Source organism: Orycteropus afer, unplaced genomic scaffold (genome assembly GCF_000298275.1).
Source record: "Orycteropus afer afer isolate SDZICR_OR568_19922 unplaced genomic scaffold, OryAfe1.0 scaffold00004, whole genome shotgun sequence".
Taxonomy (NCBI): Eukaryota; Metazoa; Chordata; class Mammalia; order Tubulidentata; family Orycteropodidae; genus Orycteropus; species Orycteropus afer.
The window spans coordinates 15,661,554-15,688,099 of NW_006921591.1; the positions used below are offsets into that span (position 1 = coordinate 15,661,554).

At 39.6% G+C, this 26,546-nt stretch overlaps 1 protein-coding gene across 1 annotated transcript in view; it reads right to left on the reverse strand.

Annotated features, from left to right (window-relative positions):
* The window catches only part of SCTR (secretin receptor), a 181,827-nt gene that overhangs the window by 92,572 nt on the left and 62,709 nt on the right, over positions 1 to 26,546 (reverse strand). Inside the window, 1 exon segment of the mRNA XM_007938163.2 lies at positions 8,865 to 8,985. Within this exon segment, the coding sequence (XP_007936354.2) occupies positions 8,865 to 8,985 (121 nt within the window).

The following is a 26,546-nucleotide window of genomic DNA, read 5'->3' on the forward strand; positions in this document are numbered from 1 at the left end:
GAATATGGAGATGGATGGAGCTGCAGACTATTTCCAAGTGGTGTTGGAACCTAACAATTGACCTAAAGATCAGCCCTGGTCACCAAGGGCTGCAGGGATGAGTGCACTGGTGGGCTATGACTAGGAAGGGAAATAGCAAGGAAGGAAACAACCTGAGCTGTGGACTTTCAGATGTCTGGAGAGCACAGCCATTTTGAATGTTTACAAGTGACAGCCTTTTAGATATCTAAAGTGACAGCATTCTCAGTCAGATTCCAGGGACCTAAGAATAGGCTCCATTTGCCAAGGACAGAAGGGACATATGGGAGGCTGACAATGGGAGAGGAGATAGGTGGTGAATGTGTAAGTGCTGCCAATTAGTGAATAGAGGAACACAGTACCTTGCTAATGTAGATAACATACAAACAAAACAAAGAAAACAGAAATCATGGGCAAGTCACTCCAACATACAATCACCAATTAAATATAAACACAAAAATGTCACAATGTCTCAGAGACAACAGGCCATCAGTCAACACAAAGAAGCAAGACAAAGCATTAGAAACAAGGGAACAGAATACAGACCCAGAACACATCCTTGAGGAAGAAGCAGCATTGGAATTTCCTGATAAGGAATTCAAAAAAATTATATATAGGTACCTTCAATGGATTGAGAGACAGATAAAGGAAAACACTGAAAAAATTGAGGAAAACACAGAGAAAACTCTAGGACAATTTCAAAAGGCAATACAAAAATAAAATTGCAAAATAAATGAAAAATTAGAAATTATACCAAATCCAGATAGAAATACAAAAGAATAATACTAAATTTTCAGAAATAGATAACACATTGAATGGGCAAAGGAGTAGAATTGAATCAATGGAAGACAGAATTAGTATGATTGAAGACAAATACCTCAATACTTCTTTGTAAAGGGATCAATCAGAAAAAAGTTCAAAACAAAATGAAGGAAGCCTAAGGAGCATGTGAGATACCATCAAACAGAATAACCTACATGTAATTGGAATACCAGAATAGGAAGAGACAAATAAAACCACAGAGAAAATTGTTGAAGATTTGTTGGAAGAAAATATTCTTGGTATGATGAAAGATGAGAATATATTCATTCAAGAAGTCCAATGAACCCCAAACAGGATAGACCCCAAAAGAAAATCACCAAGACAAATCATCATCAAACTCACCAAAACCAAAGATAAAGAAAGAATTATGAAAGCAGCACAAGAAAAATGAAAAGTTACCTACAAGGGGCAACCAACAAGACTAAGCTCGGATTTCTTGGCAGAAACCATACAGATGAGAAGACAATGGATTGGTATATATAAAAACCTGAAAGAAAAAAATTCCAACCAAGAATTATATACCTAGCAAATATTGTTGTTGTTATATGCCGTCAAGTCGGACCCGACTCATAGCGACCCCTCCTTGGGTTTCCGAGGCAGTATCACTATGGAAGTAGATTGCCTCATCTTCCTTCCAAGGAGTGGCTGATGGGTTTGAACCACCAGCCTTCTGGTTAGCAGTCAAGTGCCTTAGGCACTACGCTACCAGAGCTCCCTCAAATAGGATGGTGAAATTAAGAGATTTCCAGATAAGCAGAAATTAAGGGAATTTGTTAAACCCAGACCAGCCTTACAAGAGATGCTCCAGGGAGTCCTTTGGATAGAGAACCAACAACAGCAAACAACAACTGAACTGACCATCAACACACATGATGACATAACCCAGAAACCAACTCAATTATAGAAGTATCCAACGTAAACAAGCCTACAAGATTGTAAACAGGGAACCAGAGACATCAAGTGACAAACAAGGATAAACACAAACCAAAAAGAGGGACAAAATTGTGTAGTTACAGAACTTCTAAATGATAGGGAAATCAAGAAAATTGCAAGATAGAACAGACTGCACTAAACTTGGGAAGAATATTATAAATCACAGGGTAACTGCAAAGAAAAATGATAAACATTCACATCAAAATAAAAAAGAGGACCACCACAAATATTTATCAAATACTAAAACAATAGCAACAAAGGAAGTGATAACAATATTCATAAACAAAATAAGCTCAGCACAGAAAATTATATGGAACAAAGAAATCAGCAACACCACAAAAAAGCACATAACAAAAAGAGAGCACTAAATTCATACTTGTCTATAATTACATTGCCAAAAAAGTAAAAACAGAACCTACATATTGGGAAAAAATATTCTGCAATGACATAACTGACAAGGGACTTATCCCTAAAATTTATAGAAAACTTGCAAAAGGGCAAGGAGGCCACATGTTCTGACCTCCTGTAATCCTACAAGAGGAAGACAGAATCACCATCAATAGCCCAAGGCCAGACATGCTGCCTCCCTCCATCCCTTTCTCCAACTATTCCTCCCAAAGCACCCACCACCTCTCTCCTGGGTTAGATAATTTGCTGCAGTGGCCACACAGAACTCACAGATTATGGGGTTTATTAGGGAAGTACCACAGGCTACAATTCAAGTTCAGGAAAAATGCTCAGTCTCTCTCCCAGCCTACTGTCTCTCAGCCAAGTCTCTCACAGTCTCTCCTTCAGCAGTGCATGTCCCTCGGTGTCTCAGCAATGCGTGTCTCTTGCATCTCTTTCCCAGCAGCACGTGTCTCTTTCAGTGGCGCGTGTCCCTTTCAGCAGCACGTCTTCCTCAACCAGCAGTCAGAGAGAGTTCTGCCTCTAGGAGGCCTCCTTTTGAGCCCGGCAGGGTGGTCAAACTAGCTAATCACAGCATCAGAACTCTAAGCACCTAAGAGAGAGTGGGAACCTTCCAGAACATTGTATTGTGCCATGCCCAACAGAAATACACCACGTGGATAACATTTACAATCAGGAGCTCCTCAGTTGCTCATAGAAAATCCCACCTTGGAGTTTACAAAGACATACCAGTAGAAAAGCCACACTAAGTAATTTACTACACTGCAAAACTCCAACACCTCAACAACAAAAAGATTAACAATCCAATTTAAAAATGGACTGCTGTTGTTATGTGCTGTCGAGTCAGATCCAACTCATAGCAACCCCTCCTTGGATTTCCTTGGCAGTATCACTACAGAAGCAGATTGCCCAATCTTCCTTCTGAGGAGTGGCTGGTGGGTTTGAACTGCCAGCCTTCTGGTTAGCAGTCAAGTGCCTTAGGCATTATGCTACCAGAGCTCCCAAAAATGGGCAGAAGACATGAATAGACACTTCACCAAAGAGGATATTCAAGCAGCCAGCAAACACATGAAGAAATGCTCATGATCATTAGCCATCAGAGAGATATAAATCAAAACAACAATGAGATACCATCTCAACAAGACAGAAAATAACAAATGCTGGTGAGGATGTGGAGAGATTGGGACTCACACACACTGCTGGTGGTATTCTCAAATGATACAACCACAGTGGAAAGCAGTATGGCGATTCCTTAAGAAGCTGGAATTAGAAATACCATTTGACCCAGCAATATATACTATGTATATATCCTAAGGAAGTGATAGCCAGGACAAGAACAGATATATGCACACCCATGTTCAGCGCAGCACTATTTACGATAGCAAAAAATGGAAACAACCTAGGTGCCCATCAACAGAAGAATGGATAACCAAACTATGGTACATATGCACAATGGAATACTATGTAACATAAAAGAATAATGTAGAATCTGCAAAACACCGCATAGCATGGATGAACTTGGAGGACATTATGCTGAGTGAAATAAGTCAATCATATTAGGACAAATATAATATTAGTTCACTACTGTAAAAAGTCAAGGAAGGTTTATATATGGAAAGAAACTTTCTTTGTTACCAGGTTTGGGAGGGTAGGGGAGGGAACACTGCAAAAAAAAAAAAAAAAAAAATGCATTGACCCATGTCACTTTGTTGTTGTTATTTACCATTGAGTAACTTTAGTTTTGTGTATTTCACTGCACAGAGATTATATTTCAATAAAGTGTATTTAAAAAAAAAAAAAAAACCAATGGTCAATTCTCTCATGCTTTCTTGAAAGCATCTAGCATCACTGTCCCCTCCCTTCATCTCAAGTTTCCCTGACCCACACTTTTTCCTGGTTCTCCTACTTCATTGGACTCTCCTCAGGCTCTTTTGCAAGTAGATCCTTCTCATCCCAACCTCTAAATGTTGGAGAACTCTAGAGGTTGGTCCTTTGTCCTTTCTCAAACCACACTTTCTCCCTAGTTGACCTTTTGGCTCTGACCAATTTCTAGTTCCAAGTTTTGGCCAGGGTTTTAGCTAACCTTTCTAAAGATAATGTCTCTCAGGTAAATTGTAACACAAATTAATTCACTTACCCACAACAGTGTTATGAGTGAGATTGCTGTCACATTTTAAATTGAGCATGTTGAAGAGTGAGGTATGAGATCCCTTGCCCAAAGGTGCATAGAGAAGAAGCAGCAATGGTGAGACTCAAATGAGCTCTGCCTACTCCACAGTTTGGGCACCCAACCCTCATGCTAAGCTAACCAGTTCCAGTCTATGAATGGCTCCCAGCGTTCTTCTTCTCTTACCATGATGAGTGAACTTTCTCCTTGTACCATGGGAGACGACAGAAACACAGGGTAACCCAGGTTGAGCAGGAGGCCCCAGCCAAGGAGTCACCCACCCAGAACCAAGTTGCCTCAGTGCTTCTTATGGCAGGAACAAGGAAAAGAAGGGGTTTGCTTCCTTCCCTCCACCCAGGCCAAGCTTTGGAGGATTTCCCTCTACAGGTAACACAGGGTACACTGCTTGCCTCAGCTAATCTGTGACAGAGGGCAACCTGGAGGCAATTCCATCCACATGATCTGTGGGGCTTTGGATACCTCTAGGCTCCATCTCATTTCTGATGCTCTCCTTGGAGCCAATTCTCTTCTTTTCTCCTTTCTCTCTCTCAAGCCCTGTTCTCAGTCAAATATCTGCAGTCACTCACTAACTTAGTAAGTCAGTCAACAAGCATATTGAGCACTCAGTTTGTGTAGACTCTGTGCCAGGCATGGGGAAGAAAAGGAAAGTGGCATGGCCAATCCCTGCTTTCAGGTGGGGCAGGACAATCCAGTAAACACATCTTTACCATGCAGGGCAAGGGAGAAAGGAGAGAGAGAACCAGAGGCTATTGCGCAAGTTGTGAGGGCGGCTAAGTCAGTGGAGCTATGGGCAGTCTAAAAGTTGAGTGGAGGTTGGCAGAGTAAAGATGAGAGGGACAGGTGTTGTAGCAGAGGGATCAGCATGTGCAGAGGCTTAGAGGTATGAGAGAGACTGGAGGCATGAAAGAGAGAAAAAAAGAGAGAGTATATATATGAGGGGTGTGTGTGTGCAAGCAATTTGGTTGAGTTAAGTGGTAATGCCTGTGGTGGAGGTGTGGACAAGGGCCAAGTCAGGAGCTAGAGAGCTATTGGAGAGCAATGAACATTTTGAATACATTAGATTCTAATTTTATTTTTAAAATAGCTACCCCTTACTTCTTAATGTGGATTAATAGTCATCTCTTCCAGAGGCTTGACATGCTGAACCTCATGCCTCAGGGCAGAATGAAGGCCTCCAGACCCATCATTGGAATTTTAGGCATTCACCTTGAGCTGTTAGGCAGAGGGCAGCCATTGACTTTGCTGTACCTGAGGTTGGCTTTGTCAGAAACTCACACTCCACTTGTTTAAGACACTTTTTCTGGGATAGTAGACAAGCCCAGGAAATCAGGAGCATTTGACTCAATGGTGCCCACTAAGAGTACCACAGACCACAGTCTGGCTCCCCATAAGCAGCTTTTCACAGCCACTGAGGGGAAGAAGAGGATCAAACTATGAGCAAGAGTGAGATTTGGGGTCCACGTGGTTAGTCATCCATACTGCCCTCTTCCTTCATGTAGTGGATGAGTGACTTGCCTAAAGTGCATTACAACATCCCAACTGTTTGGTCTACCACCAACATGCTAATGTTCCTCCTGACTCTGGCTGTTCCTCAACAGTGTCTTCTTACCTGGCAAATGAGGGATGGGGGTGCTTAATGCTCAATCATAGGTATAATCCTCTTCCCCCACCCATACTTTCCTTGAGCAAACTCAGTCTCAGCTGCCACCTATATACACACTTATCTACAACCTTGACCTCTCTTCTTTAGTGTCTCAACTCCACACCCCTACAACTGAAGTAATGATCTTTGTCTCCTTTCCTCAAAAACTCCTGGTCCTCCTTCACCCCTTCCTCCAGTTGCTCAAGTTGGACACCTCGGAGTCATCTTGGATACTGCCCTCTCCTACCTTGTCCATGAACTATCCATTGCCAAGTCCTGTCAATATTACCACCTAAGTAGCTCCACACCAGGAGTCCCCAGGTGATACAAACAGTTAAGCACCTGACTACTAGCAGGAGGACTGATAGTTCAAACCCACACAGAGGTGCCTTGGAAGACAGGTCACAGCCTTGAAAACTCTATGGACCAGTTCTGTTCTGCACACATGGGGTTGCCATGAGTTAGAATCAACTTGACCATAACTAACAACAACAAGTAGCTCTTGCATGTGTCTACTTTCTGTCTCTACCACCCCTTATGGAGCAGACCCTGGCAGTACCCTGCCCATACTTTTTGTGGTCTTTGCCTTTTCTGTGCATGCCAGCCCACTTCCCACTGCCAGCCTCTGAATTCCTTTGTTTGAGGACTTTCTCTAGCTCCTGGACCCCACTCTACCCACACACACAGCAGGCTGGAAGTACAAGGAGATGAATGCCCTCTCCCCAGAAGCAGCCCTAGCTCTGACTGACAGGGAATTCATTGATAAATACTTCAGCTCTGTTGTCACTTCTAGGTGTATGCTCTACACTGGCTCCCAGGGGGAACACGCTCCAGGTGCCCACAGACAACAAACAAACAAAACAAATGCGACTTTGACTTGCTTCCTTCCCTTTTCTGTCTCAGTTCCCCACTCCCCTGCTGGTGTTTCCTGGAATCACTGCCAAATAAAATACATGCATTTGAACCCTTGCTTCAGGGCCTATTTCTAAGGAACTTAAAAGAAGACACCTCTTTAGTCCAAGTGGTCATTCTCTCTTGCTCCAACCCCCCAGCCTCCCAATGATCTCATATCTTTTTCTAACTAACCTTCCACACTGCAGCAAGGATGATATTTTCATAAGGCAGATGGTCATGTCTCTCTCTCCTTGACTCTCTAGGGTGTGCCATTGCTGTTAGGATCAAGATGAAAATCCTCCACGTGGCCAGTGAGGTCCTGTGTTTTGTTGCCATGCTGACCCTCAAGCCTCATCTTGCATCAGGGTTTTCTCATCTCTAGGCTGTGTTCCAACACAGTGGCCTTCTTACTTTCCTGAAATGCACCATGCTCACTCCCACCACAGGTTTGTTCTTTCTGCCTGAAGCACTCTTTCTTCTTCTCTTTGCCAAATAACAATTTCATATCCGACTTGACGGCAGTGAGTTTGGTTTTGGTTTTTTTTTAGATTTCAGTTCAAACATGACTTCCTTAGGAAAACTCTCCTGGAGTCTTTGAACAGATTCAGACCCCCTTGTTTCACACTTACACAAACTGCAGATGGTACTGTACTTATCTCACTGTAATTGTATATCAATTTGTGGTTATTTAACTAACTTCTCCCTCATTAGACTTATGATGGCAGAGACTGCTCAGTGCCCATCCCTACGTATTCTCCTCTTTCTCAGTAACAGAACCTGATTTTGTATAAGATATCCAAGTGCACAGCTAAGAGCTCCATCACCAGCCTTGTTGGCCTGGAAGATGGCTGCACAGTTAAGTTCTGAGCAAGGAGATGTCAGCAGAGTCACCTGAGATACCTCAAAATTCCTTTTCTTCTTCTTCCTGACAGAAATATACTCCCTTCTCCACCCTGAAGTTGCAACATTCATCTTACCACCATGAGGGCAGAAGAGGCACATTAAGCAGAAAGATACTAGAAGGAACCTTAAGCATGACGACATTTTGGAATTTTGCATTAGCTCTGGGCTTTTTGTAATGTGTGAAAAACAAATTCTATTTGGTGAAGCCAGTTTATCAATCTGCCACATGCCACAAAACATATTCATAAGTGATAGGAGAGTAGTCCACATTCCTTTTTTTTTTCTCACCATTGTTTCCTTTATTTTTACCACATAACTGTAGGTGCTAAATAAATATTTATTGAATGAATGCTTTTAATTTAACACCACATCCATAAAATAGATGTAGAAACTGTGGCCTTGAGGCATTTAGTAACTTATTCAAGATCACAGTCAAATCTAAAAGCCTGAACTCTTTTCTTAAAGTTAAGCTTTTCTTTATCCTTAGATGATAGAGAGCAAAGATAAGAAGTTAAGGAAAGGAATAGAAATAAGATTAATAAATTAGCATTTAAATATTAAATTGTTATTTAAAGAGTTGGTTATAATAACAATTAGTATCTTCATTAATAATATTTGTGAAATATTTATACTTTCCATAGCTTATCTCATTTGTCACTACAGTCCTGAAGTTGACAGTATCATCTCCATTCTATACATTAGGAAACTGAGGTTCAGAGAGTTAAATAATTTGCTCAAGGTTGCACATCCAATGGATGTCAGCCAGCATTAGACCCAGGGGCAGATTACCTTATTAGCAAGGTAAGCAAGACTTACTTGTGCTTACTTACTAATCTGTAGTGAAGATTTTCACATGGGTTTCACTGTATCTTTGAGTGTGTGTAGACTCCTCACTATGATCACTCAATAACCTCCATAACTGATTATCTGGCTGAATGGAACTGACCCAGCCATCCATATCCCCATCCTGACCCAGAGTACAAGCTTCCCTTGATCCAGTGGGATCAGACATGATCCAAGTCCAAGAGTGGCCATGGTGCTAAGGCAGTCATGTACCTGGTGTTGGCTGCTCCTTGCGCAGGTCTTCTGTCCACTCCCTGGAGAGATCTTGCAGGCACTGGTCTCGCTCTGCCCACAGTACCTGGAGCACATCACATAGTCGAGGAAGGGGTCCAACCTGCAGGCCCAAAACCAAGAATGCATATCATTGCCACCAACTCAATTCTACCACATGAGGACTTTCTATGAGCAAAAATGGTATTAGTTAACAGAGATCAAAATGAAAAGGTAAAGTCCCTGTCTGCAGGGAGCTCCTTCCTAGTTTCCAGGGAGGTGGAGATAGCCACTACTAGGAGATAATTCAGAAAACAGATGGGAAACTTGGGGTGTTTAAAGAGTCTAGGGCTTGTCCAGTGCAAATCTTACCCTAAGTTTATCAAGGCTCCCAAGTCCAGTGAACTATTTGCTTTCTAGACATCTTACTATTAGTTTACTATTAGTAAACCAAAAACCAAACTCATTGCTGTCAAGTCAGTCCTGACTCATAGTGACCCCTCCTTGAGTTTCTGAGGTAGGATCTCTACAGAAGTAGATTGCCCAGTCTTCCTTCCGAGGAGTGGCTGGTGGGTTTGAACCGCCAGCCATTGGGTTAGCAGTCAAATGCCTTAGGCACTATGCTTAAATTATTCCACTCTGGCTTTGCTAATATTTTAGCATTTGAAAGCTTAGTCTTGATTCAGACAATTTCTCTGAAATCTACAATTAGCATTATATCTGTCCCACAGGAGAGAGCAGACATCCAACTCAGATGAACAGAAGGCTGCAGTGGGGAGTTGGATGGAGGTTAGAGGAAAGACTGGCAACACTTCTGCTTCTCAGCTCTTCGTAGAGTAGATTTTTATAGCATGGCTCCATTATTTTATTTGTGCCTGTTGTGGAATGGATAAATAAATGAAGGAACAACTAAACAGATGAATGACTAGACTCTTAATTTCTTTTTTAAAAGATGAAAGATTTTAATATTACAAGTCTCTTTCACATATATTCACTTACTTAGGTCTCACAATAACCTTGTCAAGAGAGGAGAAATGCAATTGAGGCCTATGGTGGTTAGGGGATGCGATCAAGGTCATACATTCAAGACTCCTTATTTCTGGCATCAACATTTCATTAATATTTTATAGGTGGCAATACCAACATAATGGAACAGGGGAAGAAGGCCACACTCTAAAACAAAAGTTCTGGGTCAGAGACAACAAATGATTCCAAAGGCAAACATAAATAATCTTCTGTTATCTTCTAGTTTGGATCTCCCACATATCATCACCCTTAACTAATGCAGTCTAAAAAGATCTACCAATCAGAAGGGTAGCATTTGTGCAGGGAGATAGCTCAGAGGGCAGGAATGCATAGGGAAGAAGACACAGGGAAAAATGCAATGAGAGAGAGGAAGTGGGAAGGGAACTGGTACATTATGGGATTGCAATAAATGTCATGAAACAAAATGTGTTTGAACTGTTGAATGGAAAATGGATTTGCTCTGTAAACTTTCACCCAAATCACAATTAAATAATAGTAATAATAATTAGAATATCTACCAGCTGTCAGCAACTGTCTTTCAACTCCCATTGCCTGACTTCAACTATCTGGGTTTGTGGTCACCACAAAACACCCAGATTGTGTACCCTGGCCCAGAACCTGTGACTGGCCATGACAAAAAACAACTGCAGAAATGCCTGGCCCTACCTAACTCTAAGGTCATATCATACTCATTCCTTCTCCTCTCACTCATCACTCCTTGCCTCTAAGTTTCCATTTCACTCCCACCCTAATCACTTAACCGTATTATTTCAATTTTTAAGGTTCTTACATTGAAGCAAGCAGTTTCCCTAAAAATATAGTTAATTGTCAAGAGAACAGACATGCATTCCCACAGACTTGTGTCCTTGTCCGCTTCCTTGTTGAGTTTCTGCCCAGTCCTAGCTGAAGCTCATCATTTCAGCTGGATTTTCAGCAGAGGTGGTGGAAGAGCCAGAGTGGAAAAAAAAAATCTACCTACAGGTCAGCAGGTACAACCCAGTGGCATCACTGGGGAGCTAGGGGGAGTGTGGGATACATTGGATGATACTGTCAGAGGGGGTACCACCAAAATAACTGTCCATAAAATTTTTATGTGGTGTTTCAGCAGAAACTTATTGTTTTTTAATAAAAATATCCCTGTAGTTAGTTATAACAACAAAGTATTTTCTGTAAGCTTTGCTTACATGTATAAATATAACACAAGGCTAAAACTCTAAGCTTATTTATTTTTTGAACTTTCTAATGAGCTCTCATCAGAGCTGTTATTATTACCCAATTACAATGATGCTTTGAATCACGTGGTTTTATCAGTATGTGCTACAAGTACACAGTATTGCTTTAATTGCTGCCAATGTTATTATAAAGCAAACCCAAACCCACTGCCATCAAGTCCGAATAGAACTGGACTGAACAGAACTGCTCCATAAAGTTCCCAAGGCTATAAGTCTTTATGAAAGCAGACTGTCTCATCTTTCTCCTATGGAGCAGCTAATGGGCTTGAAAAACCAACCTTTTGGTTAGGCTCCAAGTGCCACCAGAGTTCTTGGTGTTATTATTGTCACTGATTTTGTCAAATTTTCTGATGTTTTGGCTACAATATTGTGGTAAATAGTATTTGTGAACCTGTATCAGTAACTTTTTTTGAACATGAAGTAGTAATTAAAGGAAAAGGAGAAAATAAAAAAAAGCTTCTACTCAGTTACTATTAATGTTGTAACTGAATGTAGAAAGATTTTACAAAATAATTTTGTCAGTATTCATATAATCTAAGGAATATTACATTTAAACAATTTACAACTATACTTATAATGTATTATTCTGTGATTAAAATTGATAATAAACATTACTAAAGATTACGTATGGTCTTGTATGGGAGGAAGTCCTTGGGGGGAGGGTGATACCATGAGTTATTGCACTGGATGACACCAACTCTAGTGATGCCACTGATACTACCTTTAGTTCACTAGGGATCTCAATAGGCAAACATTGTGTTTAAGGTCACTTTGAAACTAAAATTACTCTTAATATGCTAGAAGTGGTATGAACAGATACAATCTTTTAAGCAATTTAATAATATGTATTAAGTATCATAAAAATGTTCCTATCCTTTGACCAGCTCTTCTTCTGGGAATTCATTCTATACATGGAAAAGCTTTATATAGAAAGATTCTGCAGAAACTTTATATTTAACAGCAAGAAAAAGAAAGAGATAGACTTCCATTCTCAGAAAGACAGAGTAGACATAATTTTCTCTATTCATCTCATCTATTTCTACAACTAAAATTTTGAACATTGTATATAAAACAAACATAAGAAGACTCTGAAAAGTGGAGAGAAGAAGGTAGACCAGTTAGGGAGTCCAAGACCCAAGGAATGACATGGTGGAGGATTCTCTGGGTTTTCTTTTTATCATGTATCTCAGACTAGACCTGAAAAAAAAATCAGCAATCACAAAAGGCCAAAGGATACAAACAAAAAGAGCCAAGCAAAAACTTTTCTTTCCAAATTACCAGGGAAGGGGCAACACGGTAAGCAGAAAACTTTTAGACAATAACTGCTCAACTCTTGTGAAACACCACAGACAAAAATGTGGCCCCACCTCCGCCCATACCAGCAAAGGCTGAGTGGGGAGGCTGGATTCCCACAATTTCCAGTCTGTAATAAGGCTGCCAGGATGGTATCAGAGGAACCAAAGTAGAGAGCCAGAACTTTTACCCTGCCATATGGTAATTAGGCTTCCCTATGGCGACCTCATGAGGAGCTGTCACTCCCATTGTCATCCAATGGTAATGAGAACCTTTTCCTCCCAGGTGTCAAACGAAGCCAAGTAGGGAAGCTGGACTTTTACTTCCACTTGACAGTACTCTAAGCTTATTTATTACTCCTGTCCCCTGTAAGAAAGAGCCAACTGAAAGAGGGTTGAATAAGACTCAGTCTCGCAACATAAGAAAAAATTTCCAGGTCTCAAAGTTCACTCATTATATTAAGAACCAGGAATATGTCAAGCTGAATGACAAAGAATACAATTGTTTGATGCCAATACTGAAACAACAGATTGTTAAAATGATATGACAAAGATTTTAAAGTCATAATCATAAAAATGCTTCAATGAGCAATTATAAACATGCATAAACAAATGTAGAAACAAACCTCAGCAAAGAAGTAGAAGATATAAAGAAGAATGAAATGCAAATTTTAAAACTGATAAGGAAAACGACCAAAATGAAAATTTCAATAGATGGGGTCAAAAGCAGAATGGGGGAGGGTGGAGAGAAAAAAAAAAATCAGTGATATGGAAGATAGAGCAATAGAAATTACACAATCTGACAAAAAGATAAAGTAGACAAAAAAATAAAAAATAAAAATCACACCCTTCCTTAGGGACTTGTAGGACTATAACTAAGGTCTAACATTCATTCCATTAGAGTCTCAGGAGAGGTGAAAGAGAATATGGCTGGAAAAGTACTTGAAGAAATGATGATTAAAATTGTTCCAATTTGAAAGGACATAAATTTATAGATTCAAGACACTGAACAAACCCCAAGCAGAATAAACTTAAGGAAATTCTCATCAAACACAAAATAATTAAATTAAAGACAAAGGGGGAAAAAAATCTGGAAGGCAGCTAGAGAAAAATTACACCTTACTTGTAGGGGAAGATAATTAGAATCACCACTGATTTTTCCTCAAAAGCCATGGGATCCAGAATAAAGTGGCACAATATTTTCATGGGCTGAAAGAAAAGAAATGTAAACCTAGAATTCTATACCTAAAAACAACAACAAAAATACAATTCAGTAAGAGAAGTGAAGACTTTCACAAATAAGAAAAACTTAAGAGAATTTGTTACCAATAGACCTACCCTAAAAGAATGGCTTGGGAAATTCTCTAAACTGAAAAGAACCTTGACACATCATGAAAAAAGAAAAAATACAGTAAGTAAAAATCTAAGTGCAATAGACTTTCTTTCTCCTCTTCAGTTTTCCAAATTGTGTTGATGGTTGAAACAAAAATTTTAATACTGTCTGATGTGGCTCTAAATGTATGTAGAAGAAATATTCAAGACAACTATAAATGGGCATTAAAAGGGATATAAAGAGGGAGCTCTGGTAGCATAGTGGCTAAGACACTTGCCTGCTAACCAGACGGCTGGCGGTTCAAACCCACCAGCCACTCCTCGGAAGGAAGGTTGGGCAATCCTACTTCCGTAGTGATACTGCCTCGGAAACCCAAGGAGGGGTCGCTATGAGTCGGGTTTGACTCGAAGGCACATAACAACAACAACAACAAAGAGAGGTAAGATCTGTACACTTCACTTGAATTGGTAAAATGATGTCACCAGTAGGTTATGATAAGCTATGCAGACACCATACAATATTGAGAGTAGCCACTATAAGAACTAGGCAAAGAAATACATGCAAAACAGAACAAGACAAACAACTGTTAGTAACCAAAATGAAATTAAAAAAAAAAAAAAATTCAAGTAACCCACAGGAATACAGGAAAAACAAGACAGAGGGAGCAAACAGAAAATAAAAACTAAAATGACAGTAGGGAGGATTCAAGATGGCAGACTAGGCAGATATACTACCCAGATCCTCTACAATAAAGATCAGAGAAACCAAGTGAAACAGACACAAATGACATAAAGAAAAATGAAGTAGATCAAACACCAACTAAAAGAAAAAACTGAACAGAAACAGTGAACAAGGAGAAATATAGAATAGAGAATAACTGACTGGCCTGGCATAGCATGGCAATTTTGAATTATTGCAAGCTGTGTTCTGATCAGGACAGGGACAAGATAACTGGTTTCACTTGCCCAGGACTCCACTGGCACCCACACTGGTGGCCAGCATTGAGAGGTGTGATTGCTCCTTTTACCCTGCACAACCTCCCAGTGATCAGAGACACAGCCTTCACACCACCTGGCGGCCAGTCACCCTTCCCCAATTTTACCTCCCCCATCTGGTGCTCCACCTGTCTGACATCCCTCCCACCTCCCACAGCCTTCTCACCTGTTGCTGGTGGCCTGAGGCATACTTTCACAGATTGAGGACCATGTACCCATGGCCTCAGACATCTCCAGTTGGAGTTTGTGCTGTGCTGTGCCATGCTTTTTAGTTTCTGCTTTCTTTCTTCTTATTCCATACCTTATTCTCCTTCTTTTTTTCTTTTCTTCTTTTTTCTTCCTCTTTGCACCTCCCCCCCCCCACTTTTTTAATCTTTTCCCATCGGACAGGAGCCAGAAACTCTATCAAGCCAGGCCCACCACACTAGCATGTTTAGTAGCTAAAGCGTGCATTGGTGCTGTGTAGGTTTTTCTTCTTTTCTTTTTTTTTTAATATTCTCTTTTTCTTCCTTCTTATTTCTTCTCTCTCAGTACACCTCCCACATTTTTTTTAATCTTTTTTCTTTCTTTTTCTTCTCCCTTCTTTTTTCCACATTAGGTGGTAGCCACTGACTCTACCAAGCCATACCCACCAAATCTACCACCATACCCACTGGGTTAGTATCTCCACCTGCTCCAGCATCATTGGATCAATAACATACTGCTGTAAGCCCCCACCATGTGTGCCATCAGCTGATCAATACAACTAGCAATCAGATTTTTGCACACACACTCCCATCCACCATCAAATGCACATGGAGACAGGTGGTGAGTGCATGAGTGCTGCCAAACTAGCAATGAGAGTAGCATGCTTAACCCATTTCCAATATATATTAAAACAAAACAGCAGGGTAAAGCAAATCAACATGCAATCAACGAACAAATATAACACCACAATGTCTTGGAAATAAAAAATAAATTCAAATCACTAAAACAAACAAACACGCCCCAAATCAGCAAGGCAGGAAAGCAGGAGAAAGGAGAGAAAGAGACCAGGGGGACCAGGACAAAGCGAGGAGTCAGCCACAGGGATCCAGGTGAGGGGAGGGAACCCAGGCCATGCCCTACCAGCAGCAAGGCTGGAAAACAGGGGAAAGGAGATAAAAGGGCAGGGGACAGGGACAGAGTGAGGAGTCAGCCACAGGGATCCAGGTGAGGGGAGGGAACTCAGGCCACACCCTAAAGCAGCAAGGTGGGAAAGTGGGGGAAAGGAGAGAAAAAGGCCAAGGGGGGCTGGGACAGAGTGAGGAGGCAGCAGTAGAGATCCAGAAAAGAGGAGGTTGGAGAGGTTTCAAACAGCTAAGGGAGACAAACTTGTCTGTTGGTTTGTCCTCTGTAGTGATGTGTTCCTATGAATCTTGAGGCTGTGCCACCAGTTTTTCAAACCCAGCAGGGTGGACATGTGCACAGGTTTCAGTGTGGCTTGCAGACTGAGACAGACTAGGAAGAACAAAGAGGCCATCCACTTCTCAAAGAACTGGCCAGGGAAAACCTTATTAATAACAGAGAAAAACTGTCTGATACATTACTGCGCAACTTTATGAATAGTCCAGAAACACTGTCCAATACAGAGGAGGAAGATGAGTCACTTAGGTTAGAAGGCTCTCAAAATAGAACTGGGAAAGTGCTGCCTCATCAGAGTAAAACCAGCCTTACTCATGGATAAGGTAAAGCTTTCGAGACCTCCATTTGCTGATGTGGCATCACTGAAATTGAGGAGAAATAGCTGCAAACATCCATTAATAATTGGAACATGGAATGTATGAAGTATGAATCTAGGAAAATTGGAAGTTGTCAAAAATGAAATAGAACACATAAGGATTGATATCCTCGGCATTAGTGAGCTGAAATGGACTGGTTTGGGCCATTTTGAATCAGACAAACATATGATCTATTATGCCAGAAATGAAAATTTGAAGAGGAATGGCATGGCATTCATCATCACAAAGGATGTTTGAAGATCTGTCCTGAAGTACAATGCTGTCAGTGATAGGATAATATCCATATGCCTACAAGGAAGACCAGTTGATACATTTATTACTGAAATTTATGCACCAACCACCAAAGCCAAAGATAAGGAAATTGAAGATTTTTATCAACTTCTACTGTCTGAAATAGACTGAACATGCAATCAGGATGTGTTAATTATCACTGGTGACTGGAATGCAAAATTTGGAAACAAAGAAGAATCACTGGTAGTTGGAAAATTTGGTCTTGATGACAGAAATAATGTTGGAAATCGCATGGTAGAATTTTGCAAGACCGACGACTTATTCATTGCAAATATCTTTTTTCAACAACACAAATGGCAGCTGTACATGTGGACTTCACCAGATGGAACACACAGGAATCAGATTGACTACATCTGTGTCAAGAGGTGATGGAAAAACTCAATATCTTCAGCCAAAACAAGGCCAGGAGCTGATTGGGGAACAGACCATCAACTGCTCATATGCAAGTTCAACTTGAAGTTAAAGACAATTAAAACAAGTCCACAAGGGCCAAAATATGATCTTGAATACATCCCTTGTGAATTTAGAGACCATCTAAAGATTAGATTTGATGCATTAAACACCAATGACCAAAAACCAGAAGAATTGTGGGATGACATCAAGAACATCATACATGAAAAAAGCAAGAGGTCACTAAAAAGACGAGAAAAGAAGAGAAGGCCAAAATGGATGACAGAAGAGACTCTGAAACTTGCCCTTGAGTGGAGAGTAGCTAAAGCAAATGGAAGAAATGACCAAGAAAAAAGAGCTGAACAGAAGATTTCAAAGAGCAGCTCAAGCAGACAAAACCAATTACTATACTGAAATGTGCAAAGACTTGGAGTTAGAAAACCAAAAGGAAGGAACACACTTGACATTTCTCAAGCTGAAAGAACTGAGGAAAAAACTTAAGCCTCAAGTTACAATACTGAAAGAATCTCTGGGCAAAATATTGAATGATGCAGGAAACATCAAGAGAAGATGGCAGGAATACACAGAGTCACTGTACCAAACAGAACTGATTGATCTTCATCCATTTCAGGAAGTGGCATATGAGCTAGAACCAATGGTAATGAAGGAGGAAGTCAAAGCTGCAATGAAAGAATTGGCAAAGAACAAGGCTCCAGGAATTGACAGAGCACCTATTGTGATATTTACAAAAACAGATGCCCCACTGGAGGCATTCACTCGATTATGCCAAGAGATTTGGAAGACAGCTACCTGGCCAACTGACTGGAAAAGATCCATATTTGTACCCATTCCAAAGAAAGGTGATCCCACAGAATGTGGAAATTATAGAACAATATCATTAATATTGCATACAAGTAAGATCTTACTGAAGATAATTCAAAAACGGTTGCAGCAGTATATTGACAGAGAACTTCCAGAGGTTCAAGCTGGATTCAGAAAAGGATGTGGAACAAGGGATATCATAGCTGTTGTCAGATGGATCTTGGCTTAAGGCAAAGAATACCAGAAATATGTTTACTTGTGTTTTATTGACTATGCAAAGGCATTTGATTGTGTGGATCATGACAAATTGTGGATAACATTGAGAAGAATGGGAATTCCCGAACACTTGATTGTACTCATGAGAAACCTGTACATTGACCAGAAGGCTGTCATTTGAACAGAATAAGGGGACACTGCATGGTTTAAAATCAAGAAGGGTGTATGTCAGGGTTGTATCCTTTCCCCATACTTATTCAATCTATATGCTGAGCAAATAATCTGAGAAGCCGGACCATATGAAGAAAAAGTTGGCATCAGGATTGAGGAAGAATCATTAACAACATGTGATATGGTGACCACACAAGTTTGCTTGCTGAAAGTGAGAATGACTTGAGGCACTTACTGATGAAGATTGAATATTACAGTTTGCAGTATGGATTACATCTCAATATAAAGAAAACAAAAATCCTTACAACTGGACCAATAAGCAGCATCACAATAAGTGGAGAAAAGATTGAGGTTGTCACAGAATTCATATTGCTTGGTTCTACAATCTATGCCAATTGAAGTAGCAGTGAGGATATTAGATGACATATATCACTGGCAAGTTGGATGCAAAGGAACTCTTTCAAGTGCTGAGGAACAAGAAATGTCTCCTTGAGGACTAAGGTGCATCTGACACAAGCCATGATGTTTTCAGTTGCCTCATATGCATGTGAGAACTGGACAATGAATAAGGAAGACTGAAGAAGAGTTGATGCTTTTGAGCTGTGGTTCTGGCAAAGAATGCTGAAAGTACCAATAGACTGCTAAAAAAATCTAACAGATCTGTCCTGGAGGAAGTGCAGCTGAAATGCTCCTTGGAAGTGAGAATGGCCACACTTCGTCTCACCTACTTTGGTCATGTTGTCAGAAGGGACCATTTCCTGGAGAAGGATGTCATGCTTGGTAAGGTGAGGGCCAATGAAAGAGGAGAAGGCCTTCAACAAGATGGATTAACCTGGGGGCTGCGATGATGGGCTCAAGTATAGCAAGGATCATGGAGCTGGTGTGGGATCAGGCAGTGTTTCATTCTGCTGTGCACAGGGTCATTATGAGTCAGAAATGACTCAACAGCACCTACCAACAACAATAAAACAAGCAATCAAAAATAGTACCAAATGGCTCAAGAAGTAACCAAAATACAGAGCCAGAAAATCTTCTGGAAGAATAAATGGTACTGAGCCTACCAGAAAAGGAATTCAAAAGAATTATATTTAGTTCCTTTCAGACAATTAAGAAAGAGATCAAAGAAAACACCAAGGAAATCATAGATAAAACCAAGACAAACAGAGACAAAATTCTAGAAGTATTCAGGGAAACAATATAAGAAAAATTGACTAAATAAATGGAAAATTAGAAAACTTAACAAAAACAGTACACAAAATTCCAGAAGATTAATACTAAAATTTCAGAAACAGATAATGCATTGAAGGGCAAAGGAGTAGAAATCAAACAATGGAAGATGGAAGTAGTGAATTTGAAGACAAATTTCTCAATATTAATCACTTAACGGAACAGTCAGAAAAAAAGAATGGAAAAAAAATGAAGGCAGCCTAAGAATTATGGGAGACACCATCAAGAAGACTACCTTATGTGTGATTAGAATTCCAGAACAAGAAGAGAAAAGAGAGGGAGCACAGAGAAAATTTTGAAGATTTGTTGGAAGAAAACATCCCTAAAATTATGAAAGGTGAGAAGATATTCATTCAATAAACTCAACAAACTCCAAACAGGATAAACTCTGAAAGAAAATCACCAAGACATATCATAATCAAACTTTACAAAACCAAAAACAAATAAAGAATCTGAAAGCAATTTGGGAGATAATAAACATTACCTACAAAAAAGAACCTACAAGACTAAGCTCTAATTTCTCAGGAGAAATGATGCAAGCAAAAAGGTAACAAGATGATACGTATAAAATCCTGAAAGAAAAAAATAATTAAATGGACAAAGAATTATATATCTAGCACCAATGAAGATAAAATATGATGGCAAAATTAGGATATTTCCAGGTAAACAGAGATGAAAGAGACCAACCTTACAAGAAATGCTAAAGGAAGCCCTTTCAATGAACAGAGAACCAACAGTAGCAAACAACAACCTGAGATTAAGACACATGACAATGTCACCAAGAAATCAACCCAGATATAGAAGTATTGAAAATAAATAAAACCACTTGATTGAAAATAGGGAATTAGAGACATCAATTTGTAAATAAGGACAATTACAAAAAATAAAAAAGGAAGGAATAAATGGTGTGCCTATACAACCTCCAAATGGAGATGATCTCAAGATTAGAATGAAGTGTTTTAAACCTGGGAAGATAATAAATTACAGGATAACCTCTCAAATAGCAAAATGCCTAGTTATGAATCCCAAATGCAAATGCACTGCCATCAAGTTGGATCCAATTCATAGCAATCCCTCCTTGGGCTTCCAAGGAGATATCACTACAGAAGTAGATTGCCCAACCTTCTTTCTGAGGAGTGGCTAGTGGGTTTGAACTGCCAGCCTCCTGGTTAGCAGTCAAATGCCTCAGCACTATGCCACCAGAGCTCCCCAAGGTTCTATTTATTTTACCCTATGCATGGTTTGGTGATCCAAAGTGTCAATCTAGTTATACATTCTGGTTCCAGGTCTATATTTGATCCACAGCAATAAGATAAAGCATTCCAGCACTTGTTGCATACTGAAAATTAATAACCCTTCTTATCAAAATAATAAGGAAGAAAATCATAAAGATTTAGTAAACACTAAAACAATGACAGTGAAGAAAATGGTAAGTATAACTGTAAACAAAATAAACTCAGCACAGAAAACTACATGGAATAAAGAAGCCATCAGCAATATAAAAAATAAACACACAGCAAAATGATAGCAGTAAACTCACACCTCTTGATAATCACATTAGATATCAACATTAAATGTACTAAATGTACCAGTGAAGAGCCAGAGATTAGAAAAATGGATAGGAAAACTTGATCCATCAATATGCTGTCGACAAGAGGCACTCTTTAGACACAAACACAAAAATAAGCTAAAAATCAAAGAATGGAAACACATATATTAAGTAAATAGCAGCCAAAAAGAGCAGAAGTGGAAATATTAATTGCTGATAAAATAGGCCTTAAGGCTATTTTAAGGCTAGACGACAGATGCTAAAACCAACCAATGTGTCCACAATACCACATTGCCATTAACACCAAACACTGGGCTATACAAATAAACACATAAACACCTGAGATGATCAGACAGGGATCAGTGAATAGAGGTATACTCTAGACCAAGGATAGACTCTGCTGAGGCTAATCTTGTACAGACACCAGTGATACAAAATACCTGCAGTCCTTACAGAAACAATAGAAGACAGACACAGAGTAATCCCACACAGACATCCCAACACTATGGGAGAGAGATCCAATAGAGCTACTACCTCAGGACCATAGTACTGGGGTACACCAAACTCAATTGGCACAACAAAATACATAAAGCACTGCTCCACTTCCTACATTGGTGAGTAGCGACTGGAGTCTTAAAAGCTTTCAAGCAGCCATCTAAGATGCAGCTAATGGTCTACTAGCATCGGAAGTGAAGAAGAACGCAAAAAAAAAGGGGGGGGGCATTTAGAAGCAATCAACCCTAGGACACGATGGCCCTGAAGACCAGAATAACTGGATGGTGCCCTGCTATCAATGCCAACCTCTCAGGAAAGGATCAAATCTGGAGATCCTGGATAGACTGGGAGGGAGAATGTGGAACAAAATCCAAAAACTCAATAATGACCAGAATTACTGGTTAGATGAAATCTGGTGAGACCTCCAATACTATGACCCTGAAATACATTTGGTGCCTGGAATAAAACTCACCCCCAGGGGCGGGCTCTCAGCTCAATAGTTAACAAGATGTACATGCAGACCACTCAACCCAGGATGACACACCCATACACTCAATGGTAATACATCCCTTAGAGCAATAGACCTTGGGACACCAAAGGACCAACATTCAAACTGAGGAAATGCAGGACAAACAAGAGTGCATAATTATGAGGGGGGTTGCAGGGTAGGGAGGGGAGGAGACTGCGTTAGCGTTGGACATGGCGAGTGGGGAATGAAACTAAATGTATGCGTGACATTGAATATAAAACAAGCTCTTAAAAATAATTAAAATATAAAAAAACCAAACTCACTGCCAGCGAGTCAATTCTGACTCATGGCAATCTCCTTTGAGTTTCTGAGGCTGTAAATCTTTATGAAAGTAGATTGCCCAGTCATCCTTCCACAGAATGACTGGTGGTTGGAACCACCAACCATCTGGTTAGCAGTCAAATACTTTAGGCACTATGTACTTTATTTCATACCTTACATATGAAGACATTGAGACTTAAAATATTAACTGTTCTGCTCAAATTGAAGCCAAGATTAAAATCAGATTGCTAAACCTGGATGTGTAACAATTAGAAAATGATAATATAAATTGCAGTTTAGAAAAGGGCTCTGAGAAAGAAAAGGGACTTTGGGATCAGACAGACTAAGTTAGAATACTGGTTTTGTACATGCCATTCCCCTATTTGAAGTCATTCACCAACTTAGCTCACTTAAACCTTAAAACAGCTCTATGAGGGAAGGATGCTGATGATAATGACTTTACGAATCAAATTGTGTCCCCTAAAAAGATAGGTTGAAATTCTAACCCTCTGCACCTGTTTAATGTGACCCTGTTTGGAAATCAAGTCTTTAAGATATTATCAGTTAAGTTAACATGAGTTCCTGTAAGAGTAAGGTGGATTCTAATCTCATCTGAGTGGTATCCTATAAAAGAGAAGAACAGACACAGAGAGACACAGGGAAAGGCACCATATGAAGGTATATCCACAAGCCAAGGAACACTGAGGATTGCCAGGAGCCTCCAGAAGCTAGGAGAAGAGCATGGAACAATTCCTCTCTCAGAGGCCTCAGAAGGAATCAACACAACCTAAACACTGATTTGGACTTCCAGCCTCTAGAACTGTGAGACAACAAGCTCGTGTTCTTTAAAGCTATTCACTTTGTGGTATTTTGTTATGACAGGCCTAGGAAATGAAGATATCATGTTGATGTTGTTGATGATGATGATGATATAGTGGTGAGGATGAGGAAGAAGAAGATAGTGAGTCATGATAATGATGATTATGGTGAGGAGGAAGAGAGAGATGAGGCAGAAAAAGATGGTGATGGTGGGGACAAAAAAAATAGACTTTAAGGCAAAAACTAGCAAAAGAGACAAAGAAGGGCATTCTATAATTATAAATGAGTCAATCCAATAAGAAGACATAACCATAAAAAATTTCTACACACCCAATGAAAAAGCCCCAAAACACATAAATCAACCTTTAATAGAATTGAAAAGAGAAATAGACAACTCCACAATAATAGTATAATTTAATATGCAACTAGAAAGAAACTCAACAAAGATACATAAGATTGAAATAACACAATCAACCAAAATGACCTCATAGACACATACAAAGCACTCCACACAACAACAGCACCATATATATATTCTTTTCCAGTCCACATGGAACATTCTTCAGAATAGATCATATGTTAGGACACAAAGCAAGCCTCAATAAATCTAATAACATTGAAATACTACAAAGCATCTTCTCAGATCACAATGCTACAAAATTAGAAATCAACAAGAGGAAGATCAACCATCAAATACATGGAAACTGAATAACATTCTGCTTAAAAAGTACTGGGTAACAGAAAAAATAAAAAGTAAATTTTTAAAAATCCCTTGCATCAAATGAAAATGAAAACATAACTACCAAATCTTTGGTCCACAGGAAAAATAGTGCTCACAAGACAATTTCTAGCCATAAATAGAAACCTCAAAAAAGAAGAAAGAACCAAAATTAACACCTTAGCCCAACATCTCCAACAATTAGGAAAAAAAAAAAAAAAAAACCTACTATATTTGGCCCTAGAATAGAACTCACTTCTGTAGTGAAATTTTCAGTTAAATAATAGACATGTCTACAAGGTGAAAAATAACTCTAGGACGGTACATATCCCTTAGAACAATCAACCATTTGAGATTAAGAGGGCAGCATTTGCCCAAGGACAAAGTTCAGAAGGCAGGAAGGGTTAGGAGAGAAGGAAGAATGGAAAATGAAACATAAGGAGTAAGGGGGAGGAATGATGTTACACTGAGAATTGAAGGAATTGCAAGCACTGACATGAAACAAAATATGTGTGAACTGTTGACTAGAAAACTGATTTGCTCTGTAAACTTCCACTCAAGTCATGATTAAAAGTTAAAAAAAAAAATTCCAACACCCATGACTGATGAAAGTGCTCAGCAAAATAAGAATAGAAGGGAAACTGTGCAGTATAATTAAGGGCATATACACAAAACAATGCCCAACATTTTTTCAACAGAGAGAGACTAAAAACATCACTGACGAGAAGCTGACAAGGATGTCATTTAAGACCACTCTTATTCAATACTGCATTGAAAGTCCTATCCACAGCAATAATGTAAAAAAGGAAAATAAAAGGCAACCAAAATGGCAAAGGAAAAGTAAAACTATCTTTATGTGCAGATGACATTATCCTATACATAGATAATCTCACAGACACAACAAGAAAATTACTGGAACTAGAAGAAGGATTCAGCAAAACATCAACATACAAGACCAACATACAAAATTCAATTGGAATTTTTTCACCAGCAAGATGGCAAACTAGGCAGAAAGACTGCATAGACCCTCTTCAACAAAGAAAAGGGAAACCAATTAACACAAATACAGAAGATAATCCTGGACCCCTGAGCACTGACAGGAAGGATATAGAAGTGGACTAAACCCCAACTAGCAGAAGAATTGGCATGAAAATACCAAAAAAGGAGACATACGGAGCTGCAGTCTGGTAGAGATCCTGAGCGATCCTGAAGGCACAGACAGCTTGGAGATTCCCGAGTGCTGGTAGGACCTAAGAATTAACCAAAAAATTAGCCCTGCTAACCAGGGACTGCACGGATAACTGCTCTGGTGGGTGGGGAATAAATGGAGAAGGTGAAGAGAAAGGAGGGCATTGCCATTTTGAAAGATTAAAAGCAGCTTGACTATTTTGGACATTTAAAGAGATAGCGCTCTGGCAGATTCCTGGGACTTGGGAACATATTCTGTTTTCTAGCAACCCCAAGGGCACTCTGGACCTGCAAGACTGAAAAGGTACGATATTCCTCTTTTTACTCTTATACCCCACACCCGCTTGGGGAACAGAGGTGCAGCCATCCCCCACTCCCACATACCTTCTGGGCCCACAAGAACTCCATCACAGTCTGTGTGCTCAGATGGAGCCTGGGTGCCCTGCCCTGTACTCCATCAATTCTTTTTTTTTTTTTTTTTATCTTTATTTTTATTTTGTTCTTTTTCGCTTTCTTTTTCTGGTGATTAGTCTGCAGGTATTTGTCTGTTTTAAAACAACTATTATTATTAATACTTTTGTCCCTTTTATAATTATTCTTAAACTTCCCCTACCAGGTCCAAGTTTTCAGCATTTTTTCTTTTCCTGGTTCCTGGTTGAAATTTTTTTTTTTAATTTAGTGTTTTGTTTTCCCCCATTTTTATCATAGTTAACCTCATTGCTTTCATACCTTTTTGCATTTTTCCCATTTTATTTCTTCATTATTCTTCTTCTCTACTTTATTTCTCTTAGTGTCCTATGCCCAGATATTAAAGGTTTTCTTGTTTTTCTTCTTCTTTTTCCCTTTTTTCTTTTTCTGGCTACCGTTCCTGTGTGATTACATAGCGTGTTTTTTGTCCATGTTCTTTTAGTTTTTTGATGGTTATTCAATTGTAATTTGTATCTAACTGACTGGGAGACAACAACAGTCCCCATAAGACACAACTACACCCACACCTCCTGCAACATAACTTACTGAGCGAGAGCCACTACCTCCTTCTCCACCAATGGGCCAATGATAAAAAACGACCAAGAAGAGCCTGAATCACCCTTGGCTGTTCTTCACAAACAGTTAACAGAGATCAAAATACAACAATACCATGATGCCTCAGAGACAACAGACAATCACAGTCCACACAAAGAAGCAGGATAAAGTGGAAGAAACAAGGGAGCAGGATACAGACCCAGAACACATCCCTGAGGAAGAAGCAGCACTAGAAATCTCTGAAAAAGAATTCAAAATAATTATATTTAGGTATCTTCAAAGGATTGAGAGACAGACCAAAGAAAACACAGAAAAAACCTTACAAGAATTTTGGAAGAAAATACAAGA